The sequence below is a fragment of the Phyllopteryx taeniolatus genome, chromosome 15, assembly GCF_024500385.1.
Source record: "Phyllopteryx taeniolatus isolate TA_2022b chromosome 15, UOR_Ptae_1.2, whole genome shotgun sequence".
Classification (NCBI taxonomy): domain Eukaryota; kingdom Metazoa; phylum Chordata; class Actinopteri; order Syngnathiformes; family Syngnathidae; genus Phyllopteryx; species Phyllopteryx taeniolatus.
Genome location: NC_084516.1, coordinates 4,810,579 through 4,824,402, shown reverse-complemented (window position 1 = coordinate 4,824,402; position 13,824 = coordinate 4,810,579). Strand labels below are relative to the sequence as shown.

The 13,824-nt window shown below is 42.4% G+C and overlaps 5 protein-coding genes and 1 pseudogene across 7 annotated transcripts; 3 read left to right on the top strand and 3 right to left on the bottom strand.

Annotated features, from left to right (window-relative positions):
* The first annotated feature begins 772 nt into the window (after positions 1-772).
* Positions 773-5,230, top strand: LOC133465251 (histone H3-like; annotated as a pseudogene).
* LOC133465245 (histone H2B-like) lies at positions 1,972-4,003 on the top strand. Its single transcript, XM_061747819.1, has 2 exons — positions 1,972-2,475; positions 2,958-4,003. The coding sequence occupies exons 1-2, from the start codon at positions 2,105-2,107 to the stop codon at positions 3,001-3,003; spliced, it is 417 nt and encodes a 138-aa protein (XP_061603803.1). The 5' UTR covers positions 1,972-2,104; the 3' UTR covers positions 3,004-4,003.
* Positions 5,231-5,477: 247 nt separating the features above from the next.
* Positions 5,478-6,056, top strand: LOC133465246 (histone H2A, embryonic-like). The gene has a single exon (XM_061747821.1). The coding sequence runs from the start codon at positions 5,517-5,519 to the stop codon at positions 5,898-5,900; it is 384 nt and encodes a 127-aa protein (XP_061603805.1). The 5' UTR covers positions 5,478-5,516; the 3' UTR covers positions 5,901-6,056.
* A 747-nt stretch (positions 6,057-6,803) lies between these two features.
* On the bottom strand, positions 6,804-13,305 carry LOC133465244 (histone H2A-like). Of its 3 annotated transcripts, none has more exons than XM_061747818.1 (3): positions 12,671-13,305; positions 10,299-10,312; positions 6,804-7,237 (listed from the first exon to the last, which is right to left on the bottom strand). In XM_061747818.1, exons 1-3 carry the CDS (start codon positions 13,048-13,050, stop codon positions 6,849-6,851), a joined length of 783 nt encoding a protein of 260 aa, XP_061603802.1. In that variant the 5' UTR covers positions 13,051-13,305; the 3' UTR covers positions 6,804-6,848. The 3 variants fall into 3 exon arrangements, with proteins under 3 accessions (XP_061603802.1, XP_061603800.1, XP_061603801.1); XM_061747816.1 differs by lacking the exons at positions 6,804-7,237; positions 10,299-10,312 and adding exons at positions 11,611-12,226; positions 12,311-12,363 and having other exon boundaries at positions 12,671-13,284; XM_061747817.1 differs by lacking the exons at positions 6,804-7,237; positions 10,299-10,312 and adding exons at positions 11,985-12,221; positions 12,311-12,363 and having other exon boundaries at positions 12,671-13,235.
* On the bottom strand, positions 8,848-9,657 carry LOC133465247 (histone H2B 7-like). Its single transcript, XM_061747822.1, has one exon. The coding sequence runs from the start codon at positions 9,600-9,602 to the stop codon at positions 9,228-9,230; it is 375 nt and encodes a 124-aa protein (XP_061603806.1). The 5' UTR covers positions 9,603-9,657; the 3' UTR covers positions 8,848-9,227.
* On the bottom strand, positions 10,013-11,234 carry LOC133465249 (histone H4). Its single transcript, XM_061747824.1, has one exon. It carries the CDS (start codon positions 10,952-10,954, stop codon positions 10,643-10,645), a length of 312 nt encoding a protein of 103 aa, XP_061603808.1. The 5' UTR covers positions 10,955-11,234; the 3' UTR covers positions 10,013-10,642.
* Positions 13,306-13,824: the final 519 nt, after the last annotated feature.

Here is a 13,824-nt window from a genome sequence, read left to right as displayed (position 1 = left end):
TACCATTTTTGCTTCTGCAACGGAATTATCTTTACTCACCAGGGTGTTACGGAAAGAAATGTTACTATTTTAGTTGTAAATATAGTTTCTTTGCATATCTTGAAAACCATTTTATTAGTAGTTGTAGTCGATGTCATGGATGTCTCTAACACACCCTTTTTTTTAACAAAAAAATTTAATTTACATTTTTTTTTTACATTTATTGTGCCTACATTTTGTGAAATATATATTTTTAGTACATGTCAAGGGAAAAATATTAAGCCTTTAGAAGACTAGAGACGAGAAGAATCGCTTAGAAAATAATGAGAAACAATTTAATTAGCCTGTTTTAGCCTTTTTATAACCTTTTATTCACCGTGTGCTATGATATTGTAACGTCATGTGCGATGTAACTATGTCACTATATCACAACTGTGCATTTTGTTGTCGATGCATTTGTATTGACTCTTCTTTTGCTTTGTTTTACTCCGTTTGCTCTCGGCGTGGCAAATGAGAATGTGTTCTCAACTGCCTTACCTGGATGAATAAAGGTTACATAAATAAAAATATAACTAATTATATTATATAGAATCTAAATAGCATCTGTTAATGCTATGTTCACTCCCACAAATCAATATATTACGATTTTAAAGACAGAATTCTTCTCGGTGTTAGAAGGTCAGTTGAGTGAAGCTCCTCCCAGTTTTTTTTTTTTAAACTCCTCCCACCTAAGTTTGCGTCAGCCGTCCTCTCTCAGGTCCGCTGTCTTGTAATAAGTACGCTGGGCTAGAGCTGTTCTAAAGTTAGCTTGTTTGGTGATAGACTACCGAATAAAGTAAAAAAAAAAAAAATGTCTGGTCGTGGAAAGGGAGGCAAAGGTTTGGGGAAAGGAGGCGCAAAGCGTCACCGCAAAGTCCTCCGCGACAACATCCAGGGCATCACCAAGCCTGCCATCCGCCGCCTGGCTCGCCGCGGCGGAGTCAAGCGCATCTCGGGCCTCATCTACGAGGAGACCCGCGGCGTGCTCAAGGTCTTCCTGGAGAACGTCATCCGCGACGCCGTCACCTACACCGAGCACGCCAAGAGGAAGACCGTCACCGCCATGGATGTGGTCTACGCCCTCAAGCGGCAAGGACGCACTCTCTACGGCTTCGGCGGTTGAACTGTAACCTTAATCAGTCAAAACACCCCAAAGGTCCTTTTAAGGGCCACACACTTTTTCTTTTTGAGCTTGTTTCACATGAGTTCGTTTACTTGTGAACGATCGGTTTTCTGGTTTGTGAATGTCAACGACAAAGTGCAATTACTCACATTGCCAGTAGGGGGTGTCGTCGTCTCCCCAACTCAACACTATGTTTTGGCTACTTCCTACAAATAATTTTTACTCTACACTTAATTAAACAACTATCATGTGTACACTTAAAATGTCAAGTGGGGTTTTTGTTTCAACCTATATATTAATGACTTGTTTAAGAGCAAGAAACTAAGTTATGAGTTATGTATTTCATCGTGGTTGGGCAACAAGTGTCCCGAACGAGTTGAACAGTTCGAAATTGGAATTGGTGAAATGTGGAATATGAGGGGGAAATTTTTTTATTTTTTTTGGTAATAAAGACATGATTGCTTTGAATTTATTCGAAGGTTTGAGAAATGTGGAATGAGTTGGAAGTTCACGAAAGTGGGCGGACGAGCAAAAAAATAAAAATGGAAGCTGAACGTGAGCACGCCTTGCTCACGTTTCATGTTCAATTAATGCTATTGTATGTTCAATTCACCTCTAAATTTAACCCAAATCATTTCTTGGGGCTTAGCGATAAAAGTTCCCATCAAACAAAAAAGTTTATTTTTTATTATTTTATATACTATATTACTATATTATTATATACTATTATTTTTTATGTATTTATTATTTTTATTCTTCTTCAGCCGTCAGTGTAAAAGGAGCTGACGTGATGAGGAACTACCTGTTTTTTTGCACCTGTTTTTTGCTCACTTGAATGTTAGCGAGCGAGCCAATCAAAAAAAGGCGCTGGCGCAGTGATATTTGCATACGTGCGTGTATAAAACCTCTGTCGCTCACTGAGGAAAGTTATTGTGCTCACGAGCTAGACTAACTTAAGACAACATGCCTGAATCTGCGAAATCATTGGCAAAGAAGGGCTCCAAGAAAGCTGTCGCCAAAGCGACGGGCAAGTCCGGCAAGGGAAGGAAAAAGGCGAGGAAGCAGACTTACTCTATCTACGTGTACAAGGTGCTCAAGCAGGTACACCCCGACACCGGCATATCGTCCAAGGCCATGAGCATCATGAACTCGTTCGTCAACGACATCTTCGAGCGCATCGCCTCCGAAGCCTCTCGCCTGGCTCACTACAACAAGCGCTCCACCATCACGTCCAGGGAGATCCAGACCGCCGTCCGCCTCCTGCTGCCGGGCGAGCTGGCCAAGCACGCCGTGTCCGAGGGCACCAAAGCCGTCACCAAGTACACCAGCTCCAAGTAAACGTTTAGCTTTACGCCTAAACAAAGTTGCCCCCAACGGTTCTTTTAAGAACCACCCACTTCATCTTAAAAGAGTCTCCATCTGTTCACGCTGCACATTTTTGTATTATGAACTGACTCAAACAAACATTTAGTACTAGAGATGACTTGATAGTATTGGTTTCACTGAGATGCCTGAAAATGACAAACTTGCATGTTTGATAGTAATTCACTGCAAACCCAGAATGACCTGTGCTTTATATGAAATTAGAATTTAGCAAAGTTGCTAATTGTCCCAAAACTGCAGCGGTGCAGGTAAAAAAAAAAAAAATTATTCAAATTTGTTCAATGTCCCCTTGTAAGTCGAGGTACAACTTTATTGAGTTTTCCATTTTCATCGTGTACAAAATGCTGTACGTGCAAGTGTTTTAAAAAAAAAAAAAAAAAAAAAAAAAACTGCTGTAAAAACTGAGCTGTTTTTACTGTGTTTTTTATTTCAGTGATGAAAACTGCAATCATGTCATAACTCTCGAGACCACATTCTGAACGCATTCTGCAATCCTTCAACTTCATTGTGATGAGGAGTAAAAACAACAAATCCATTTGAATTCATGTGTTCACAACTCTCCACCACGCCCGTAATGACCGAACCGTTCGTTATTCACCGTTACTGACGTAAGAGAGGAACTGCTTTTGTTTTTCTTCCGGTTCTTCAAAATAAAAGCTTAACCGCTTGCCCAACAGCCACCAACTAGGAAGTGTTACTTAGCAATGTATTGCAAAGTGTATACTTATGTTCAATCTATATATGTCGTGTACTTGTTTGTTATAGTGTTACAATATCGCTAGTAATAGTTAGCAATGCTTTTAACTTGGAGGTTCTGTAAAATATGACGTATTTTGGTCAGCCAATAAGGAAGCTGCGTTCAAACATGTTTAAATTTTGGGTGAGAGTGAAATATTTAATCCTAATCCAGATTTTAATTCTTTAGGATAATCTGTCTGTGGATTTGTCCAAAATAAAAGGGGAAACTCATTTTAATTTCGTAGTTTTGGAGTTTTCATTTTTATTTTTTTGTTACTGTATGCAGCAATTGTTCACAACTCTATTTAACCGTCGTATTTTAAAAAATGACAGAATAATTAGATTTATTATGGCCTTTTAAATGCAAAATTCCCCCAAACTAAAATGTGACACTCGTAGCAGACAGCAGAATCCATATTATGATGTTTCAAGCACAATACAAAACTGTTCCAAAGTCCACATTATTACGTCTCAACTATCACTTTCTCTTACACAAATATGTCTTTTGAAATGATTTATTGTATATTGGAATTTGGAACACTCCTCGCTTCGTCGTTGAAACGTTCGCTTTTAGATTTGCGTGACCAGTAGCCGTTCGCCCCTCCTGGCGGTGATTGGTTCTATTCAAAAACCTCTCGCCCAATAGAGGAGCGGCTTTCACGCGGGCTCCTCCCCAACGCACCAATCAGCGCTGTCTTGTCTGTATAAAAACACGCAGTCGCCGGCGTTCCGGCTAACTGTTTCGTCCCAAGAGTTGTAGCTCACGCAAGATGGCGAGAACCAAGCAGACCGCTCGTAAGTCCACCGGAGGCAAAGCGCCTAGGAAGCAACTGGCCACCAAGGCCGCCCGCAAGAGCGCCCCGGCCACCGGCGGCGTCAAGAAGCCTCACCGCTACAGGCCGGGCACCGTGGCCCTCCGCGAGATCCGCCGCTACCAGAAGTCCACCGAGCTGCTCATCCGCAAGCTGCCCTTCCAGCGTCTGGTCAGGGAGATCGCTCAGGACTTCAAGACCGACCTGCGCTTCCAGAGCTCGGCCGTCATGGCTCTGCAGGAGTCCAGCGAGGCTTACCTGGTCGGCCTGTTCGAGGACACCAACCTGTGCGCCATCCACGCCAAGCGGGTCACCATCATGCCCAAGGACATCCAGCTGGCTCGCAGGATTCGCGGGGAGAGAGCTTGAACTCACCACCTCGCAACCAACAACGGCTCTTCTAAGAGCCACCGACGTTTTACATTCAAAGACTAATTCCGTACAGTGTCATCAAATGTCATAATCCTACAAATCGGCATACTAAATCGTTATAATAGTGTATGCATGCAAAAAAAGACAGTCAACACACAACTAAGCAATGTATGATTGCTAAAATGTACGGTTGTGCTCAGAAATTGGTATACTGGCAGAATTTATTTATTTTTTTGTAACATGGCTGAACAAGGACCATCATGATTTAATTTACTGGCTATATCTTGTTTAATGATTGTGCTTTTCTGAAATGCGTGACAGGTTAATTTAAACGCCGTTAAAAGTATAAAATGTTCCTCCTGGTCGTTCATGTTTTCTTGAAACAAAAAGTTGTACACATCTTTACAAATTCTTGATGGTCCGGCTCGTCAAACATAACTGCGTGTGTGCTCTCATTTACTAAATAAAAGAAGGGCTGTGAATTTAAAAATAAGAGCAAGTAAATAAAAAGTTATAAGTGTTCGAATAGAGTGCTTCTGAACAATAAAGTACAACAACAATTGTACATTCATTCACCTACTGAGCGGTTTTGGGGGATTTGTTTGTTCAAAACGTTGTTACATAATGGCGTTTCTCCATCGACTCAGTTCCACGCGGAGTCTCTTTCCCCTGCTACGTTTCTCGTATGTGATTGGTCGGTACGGTTTGTCACCACCGTAAAGCTTGTAACGCTGCGCCGCTTAAAATAGAAAGGAGCCTGTATGTCTTTAATTAGAACCTTTATTTATTAGTATTACTATTATGTTGTTCTTTTTTGCCCACTGACCTAGAGGTTGCTCTGAGGTGTGTCAAGAGTGGATTGGACAACCGTTTCCCCGCATCCTCTGACCAATCACTGAGTAGCAATAATTATATAATTTCAACTGCTCTTTGCTGATTGGATAATCGTTTCCCCGCACCGTCTGGCCAATCACTGAGCAGCAAGAATGTGTATAAATTCACTTCTCCGCGGTAGTGTGTATATACTCAAGTTCTATTCAATCAGTCAAGCGTCTAATTAAAAAGTAATCATGTCTGGACGTGGCAAGGCTGGCAAAGCAAGGGCGAAGGCCAGGACTCGGTCTTCTCGTGCCGGACTTCAGTTCCCGGTCGGTCGAGTCCATAGACTTCTCCGCAAAGGCAATTATTCGCAGCGCGTCGGTGGTGGCTCCTCCGTTTACCTTGCGGCGGTGCTCGAATACCTGACCGCTGAGATCTTGGAGCTAGCTGGAAACGCTGCCCGCGACAACAAGAAGACCAGAATCATCCCTCGTCATTTGCAACTGGCCGTCCGCAACGACGAGGAGCTTAACAAACTTCTGGGCGGTGTCACCATCGCTCAGGGCGGCGTGTTGCCCAACATCCAGGCGGTTCTGCTGCCCAAGAAGACCGAGAAGGCCAACAAGCCCAAGTAAACTTCAATTCCAGACCTCCTGCACCCACAAAGGCTCTTTTAAGGGCCACACACTTTCTCTAAAAGAGTTTGGAATTCCTTTTAAAGTAATACATGTGTTGTTGAGAAACTGGACAAAGATTGAATAAAGTCTTCTCTCACAACGCCTCCAGCAAAACTGATTAAATATTTTCCTACCAAACACATTTTTCAACACAGTCCGGTTGTCCACAAAAAAATTTAAATAAAAAAAAACTCAATGCTAAAAATGTCATTAATCAGAATTGCTGCTATGCATATATCCAGTATTCTTTTCAGTATGGTGCAGGACTTATTTTTAACTTAACCCCTTTTTTAAAAAAGTTATTCGTATGATAAATTGAGCATAATTATCCAGTGTTGATAACCACAGATATGAAACTAAGAAATACAATTTAAAAAGTGCAGTGTGTGTGGGGGGACAAAGATTTTAACACGAAATATATTTGCAATTCATAGTTTGGGGTACCTTATTTGAAAGAAATGTTAACGTTTCTACGTCCCAATAAAAATGTTGTATGGAAGTTGGGTCATCGCGACCGGTGTTAGTGGCACGTCTATGTTGTGTAAACACCGACCAGAGGATATTTACAAGGGAAAGTCCCAGCCAATCAGAGAGTGGCGCCGGCGCAGTCAAATTTGAATGCGGCTATAAAATGCTGACTCATTTGAGTTGGACAGTTTTCGACGTCAGTTTACGGAATGACAGCTACAGAGGAGACAAATCTAGTCACAATTTGTGACATTAATTGATGTATCCCAACCTGAGTTAGACAAATACGCACGTGACAACTTTAACACAACCAAGTTGTGTGGTGTGATCAAGCAATAAGTAGCTACTGAATTTTGCTGGACCAATAAATGCTCTTTTGGAAAAAGTGTGTGGCTCTTAAAAGAGCCTTTGTGGGTGCAGGAGGTCTGGAATTGAAGTTTACTTGTTCTTGTTGGCTTTCTCGGTCTTCTTTGGCAGCAGAACCGCCTGGATGTTGGGCAAAACGCCGCCCTGAGCGATGGTGACACCGCCCAGAAGTTTGTTGAGCTCCTCGTCGTTGCGGACGGCCAGCTGCAAATGGCGAGGGATGATTCTGGTCTTCTTGTTGTCGCGGGCAGCGTTTCCAGCCAGCTCCAAGATCTCAGCGGTCAGGTACTCGAGCACAGCCGCAAGGTAAACGGAGGAGCCGCCACCGACGCGCTGCGAGTAATTGCCTTTGCGGAGGAGTCTGTGGACTCGCCCGACCGGGAACTGAAGCCCGGCACGAGAAGACCGAGTCCTGGCCTTCGCCCTTGCTTTGCCAGCCTTGCCACGCCCAGACATGATCGCTTATCTAACAGTTTCCGGCGTTCTGAATTTCTGCTTGACAGTACCAAACACTGGCACGAAGCAGTGTGTTTATACACACTGTTGCTGCTCAGTGATTGGTCAGATGATACGGGGAAACGGTTGTCCAATCAGCAAAGAGGTTCAGTGTGCGTCGCTCCCCTTTGCTGAGACTTGCTAGACCCGTTTGGGGCTGGGTCGATGGTGACCCCTTCTGACAGGTATTCCTTCTATGATCAATGTTTGAGCCTTCTCTTTTTCCAAGCAAAAAAAAAAACAAAATATGTTGGGCTTCTTTTTAGAGGAGTTCAGTAACCCTGTTGGTCTGGAAAGTACTGAATAATAAAAGTATAACAAATATAGTCCAATTATGCTACAGCATTATCCATACAACTTGTGCAAGTATCACAATGATATACAAATATATAGCTATTGATATTGAAGAATTATAAAATGATTTACTTTGGCAGTAACCTGCAAAGTGAAAGCAAAAAGTTGATCATTGCAAAACTTTGCAAAGAAAATAATATTGCGTTAGAGTACTTCCTGATAAGGAAGTACATGTTGACTTACTGATATTACTGGTTTCATCAAGCTGTGCTCACTGAATGAAATCGACGATCAATAACTAACAATGATGAAGCTAGTTTCATAAACTTGCAAAAAATAAAATGTAACAATAAGTATTCTGCTGCCAGGGAAAATGTATCATGAGATTGTGGTACATTTACACTGTTCTTAGTGTCACTTATATAAAAAAAAAAAAAAAAAGTTATGAACTGGAGAGAAATGACTAATTTAGTGTGTGGCGGCTCTGAGAAGAGCAAAGTCGCTTTGCAGGAAACGAAGAATTGCTCAATCGAGATTTGGCGAACGCCTTTTATGGCGGCACCGGCTACAGACACGACAGCGCTGGTTGGTCCAACCAGGATCAAACAGCTGGTTGGACAAAAACAATTCCAAGTCGCCCAATCGTTAAACACAATTGTCCCTACCGTTTCGCCCAGTTATGGAGGATCAAAAAAAAAAAAAAACCGTGACCGGCTAACCGACGTGCCTACGTGCCGGCCATGTGTGTGGGGGCAAAGTTCCCATTGAAATTTAGTCGTAACTTGCTCCTTTCTCAAGTGATTTGAACGAGGTTTACGTTTTAGGTCAACGCAAATCGTGGAATATCAATACAGAACATTTAAAAATCCCAATATCTACTTTTTGACCTCGTTCCCTTGTGATTGTTCGGCATTGAATCATATTGTTCAATCATATGCAGCACAATACACTGACATCCTTATATCTGTTTTCTTGCCATGCACATACATGGATCTACCAGTTGGTTATTGCTTTGTTAGTTTTCTCTTTTGTTAGTTTGTATATTGCATGACAACGCACTATCAGGAAGAAGAAAAAAAGTGTTCATATAAACGTACGTATTATTAATTTTTAATGCAAGTCTTCAATAGTGTAGTGAGTTACTTGCATAACAAACCCACCTATAACATATTTTAAAAAGGGATTTTTATGAAGTATATTCGGTGCTTGTGTTACACGTGGACGCGCAGAGCCATTTTTGTGTGCGCGGCAGATGCTCAACCGAATAGTAAGAAACTCAAAGTAGTTTAAATACTGTATTTTAATTAAAACAAAATCATGTGCGACTTCCACGATTCTTGCTAAAATCTTCAAAATTCCAAGCACCTTTTTCTTATTACCAAACTTTAACAGATAGGTGAACAAACTATCATCCATGAATTCCAAAACTAGTAAATTTGGTTTTTGGCCTGTGGTTATTTTTTTTTTTTGGGTACAAGAAAATGACAGATGACGTTACCTTGTATTCCAATTCAGTGTGTGATAAAACATCCACAGTCGACATTTATACAGACACAAGAGATATATATATATTTTTTAAAGATTGTGAGGACTAAGAACTCTTGAGAATAAGTAGGTGGCCCTTAAAAGAGCCTTTGGTTTGTCGGTTACAGCCGAAATAGTTTACTTGGAGCTGGTGTACTTGGTGACGGCCTTGGTGCCCTCGGACACGGCGTGCTTGGCCAGCTCGCCCGGCAGCAGGAGGCGGACGGCGGTCTGGATCTCCCTGGACGTGATGGTGGAGCGCTTGTTGTAGTGAGCCAGGCGAGAGGCTTCGGAGGCGATGCGCTCGAAGATGTCGTTGACGAACGAGTTCATGATGCTCATGGCCTTGGACGAGATGCCGGTGTCGGGGTGCACCTGCTTGAGCACCTTGTACACGTAGATGCCGTAGGTCTGCTTCCTGGCTCTCTTCCTCTTCCTGGTTCCTTTGTTGTTGGACTTCGCCACCGCCTTCTTGGATCCTTTCTTACCCGCGGGCTTCGACAGCTCAGGCATTGTTACAATTGCTCTGTCAAGTTATCTACTCGAGTGAAGCAGCACTGGAAGAGCCAGTCAATTTATAGCCGGCTCATGCAAATTTTACTGTGCCAGCGCCACTCTCTGATTGGTTGAGACTCTCCCTTGAAAATATTCACGGGGAGGTGTTTACGCAACATAGGCGCGCCACTAAAACGGTCGCGAAGACACACTTATTAGCACACTAGATTTTATTGGGATTTTATTATTTCTTTAAATTGCACTGTTAACGTACCCCAAACTATTAATGGCAAATATATTTCATTTTCAATTTTTATTTTGCTGCACTAGTTTGCTTGTACTCGCAATGTGTCGGAAGCTACTTTTATTTTCATTTTTGTCGTCTTATTTGTAATCTGTGTGTGATTTTAGCAAATGTAACACAGGAACAGTGTTTTTGTTTTTTTATTATTACTTCTTTTGGAAAATCATTTTTATTTCGTTCCTTTCATGAAAGTATATTATATAAACTGTCAATCTCATATGTAGGATTTGAAACCCAACACTTTACATGATTGGAAAAAGAAAGAAAAAAACCAGGAGTATAATGAAACTTATTTAAGTTCGTTCCTAGTTGTTGTCACTTTCATTTAACACACCTGAGTCAGTTAAACATTTCATTTCAACCAGTCAATTTCCAAACCATACTTTATACGTTTTAAATATCTGGACAACACTTCAAAATCATTCTTGAGACAATGCCTTGACTCTACACAACATTAATTTGTTTTAAGGTGGTTCGAGCACCTTTGATGGTTGATATTAAAAGGACACAATACTGTTGCGACTCTGAAACGCAACTGTATTATTTCAAAACCCCCAATTTAATACAAAACAGCATTTGTAGCGTCATGAAACTGCTTGTTTGACGGTACCCCCAAGCAGGTTATGAATATTCGTGATCAAAATGAACTTGGACATTTCTCACACCCACCAATAGGATATTAGCTCATAGTAGAAATGTGTGTGGCCCTTAAAAGGGCCTTTTGGTTGCCGTTGTGTTGAAACCGAATGACGGTTCAACCGCCGAAGCCGTAGAGAGTGCGTCCTTGCCGCTTGAGGGCGTAGACCACATCCATGGCGGTGACGGTCTTCCTCTTGGCGTGCTCGGTGTAGGTGACGGCGTCGCGGATGACGTTCTCCAGGAAGACCTTGAGCACGCCACGGGTCTCCTCGTAGATGAGGCCCGAGATGCGCTTGACGCCGCCGCGGCGAGCCAGGCGGCGGATGGCGGGCTTGGTGATGCCCTGGATGTTGTCGCGGAGAACTTTGCGATGACGCTTGGCGCCTCCTTTCCCCAAACCTTTGCCTCCCTTTCCGCGACCTGACATATTAAGCACGGTAACTTATCACAAAGGAAACTGAAGTCAAAGCGCCTCGAGTCAAGCGTACTTATTATAAGACTGCGGACCTGAGAGAGGACAGCTGATGCAATCTTGGCTGGCGGGAAGCTTTTTTCCCAACTTGGGCGGAGCTTAACGCTGATGATCTTCAAACGTGACTTCACCAGGAAGTATTTCGTATAAATACATAAGCAGTATTGTATAGAATAAATTCTAAATCGTGAATAAACAACACATTCCTCCAAAACTCTTCTTGCTTGCAGATATCTTCCCTCCAGCCAACAAAATTATTAAAATGAACAAGTCTGAAATTTGGTTTGGGGGAACAACAAGGGAGGTTGCGACTTTTCAAACGGAGGAGGAGCTGAACTTGGCTCCAGAAAAGGAAAAAAAAAAAAAAAGTAGCCTTTGTGTATATAAAAAAAATATAAAAATAAAAAACTGCAGCCATCAAAGGGAAGTTCCCTCTTGAGGTTGGGAACGTGCCTCTGGAGGTCCAGAATATAAATTATTTTGGAGAGATTTTGTTTCCTAAATACGAACGTTTGGGGATGGACTGAAATGGTTTAGCTATTTAAAATATTTTTCATAAAAGGATAGATTGTGCATTTATCAAGTGTACATTCTTAATGAATTTGACAATGTTTCACATTTAAAAAAAAATTTGACTATATTAGAAGAGATTAAAGACGTACAGTGTTTGATTGCAGTGAGTCGACTCCAAATTTGAGGTACAGTTTCATAGTTTTGTAAAAGTTACTGGACTAACATTGCAAACAAACAAAAACTTTTTCTTCCCCCCCCCCCTGACAATTTAATGTTTTGCACAAGAAAATATGTAAGACAAGAAAAGTGCAATGAGCATCAGTCAGACAGTCTCAGAAGCTCTAAATTTACCAGTCGGTCTACGTTCCTACTCTCAGCTATGGTCACGATCTGGGGATCTGGGGATCGTGACCAAAAGAAAAAGATCGTGGATACGAGCGGCCGAAATGAGTTTCCTCCGAAAGGTGTCCGGGCTCTCCCTTAGAGAAGAGTAAGATGAGGTGGCTCGGGTATCCGGTCCCTGGTGAGGTGTTCCGGGCACATCCCGGAGGAAGGAGAACCCGGCCGGGGACAATCCAGGAAACACTGGAGAGGTTACATCCCCCAGCCGACCTGGGAACACCTCAGGATTCATCCTCGGAAGAGTTGGGTGAAGTGGCTGGGGAGGAGGGAATCTGGGCTTCTGTACTTGATCTGCTGCCTCCGTAACCTGACCTCATAAACGGAAGAAAATGGATGGATACATGAACCACTTATAAAGGCAAAAATAGTCTATTTTACAAGAAGTGCATACCATACATTTTTTCATGTAAATGGAAGTCTTCAGGAAAGAGAATCTTTTCCTCGGAGTACTAAAAAGACAAAATAAAATGCAGTCAAAAAAACAAACAAAAAAAAATCATACTGTAACATTTCACCAAAATGCAATATTTACTGTGATAAAGAAAATTAATTCCTTTGAAGTCAACATATGATATAACAGATTTAGAGGGAGCGGGGTTATCGTACAGAAGCCTTGACTAAAAGGAGACGAGAATGACACCGCATTTATCTAAATCATAAAGAAAATAATATTCAACAGAGCTTTTGCTCTCTTTGAAATGAGTGGCTGGCTCTTAAAAGAACCGTTGTGGCGGAGTAGTTGTCCAGCAGTCCTACTTGGGCTTGATGGCCTTCTCGGTCTTCTTGGGCAGCAGAACCGCCTGGATGTTGGGCAACACGCCGCCCTGAGCGATGGTGACACCGCCCAGAAGTTTGTTGAGCTCCTCGTCGTTGCGGACGGCCAGCTGCAAATGGCGAGGGATGATTCTGGTCTTCTTGTTGTCGCGAGCAGCGTTTCCGGCCAGCTCCAAGATCTCAGCTGTCAAGTACTCGAGCACGGCCGCCAGGTAGACCGGAGCGCCGGCGCCGATACGCTCGGCGTAGTTGCCTTTGCGGAGAAGCCTGTGAACCCGACCAACTGGGAACTGCAGCCCAGCACGGGACGAACGAGTCTTGGCCTTCGCCCTTGCCTTTCCGGACTTTCCACGACCAGACATTTTATAATTTTAAACTTGATTTGAAGATAAAGTTCAAGCAAACTTTCTCTGTCTCGAATAGTTCGATGACTGTTAGCGTTCCGGGACGGTTCACTTTATACATACGTTTGCTGCTCGATGATTGGCTATCTCAAGCGGGGAAAAGGTTGTCCAATCAGCAAGGAGTTCATGTTGAAACTGCTCCACCTTCTAAATAGTTTCCACCGCCTGTCCTTTGAAATGCAGTGTTGACACGTTTGAATTTAAATGGGCCTGAAAAAAAAGGAGCTTTGAAGTTCACAAACTGTTACGTCTTTATTCCGATATTAAACGTAAGATATGGTCGCTTCGATGTTCTGTTTGTTTATTACGAAGTACGACACACGTTTCACCCGACGTGTTCACTTGCTGCTCGTTGATTGGCTCGCTGCAGCAGGAAAACGGTTGTCCAATCAGCAAAGAGCTGGCCTCAAAGCGGCCCTGCGTCATGTCGCTTCAGTCTCCAGCTTTGAAGTTTTTTGTTTTTTTTTTAACTGAGTGCTATATCATTGTTCACTATTGCGGATTCGGAGTCTTTTTTCCCATATTCATGTCGCATATAATTAGCTATATCGGTTTTTTTTTTTATCGCGTATTATGTATTTTGTTTTTTTTTTGCGGTAAAATAAATGCTTTGTTAACGAAAACAAAATTGTACTATTGCTCCTCCGGCCACCACCAAACATTCAACCACATTCATTCGTAGAATGAATTCTGACATTTTTAGTAGTGTTCAACCTGGAATTGAAAGACAAG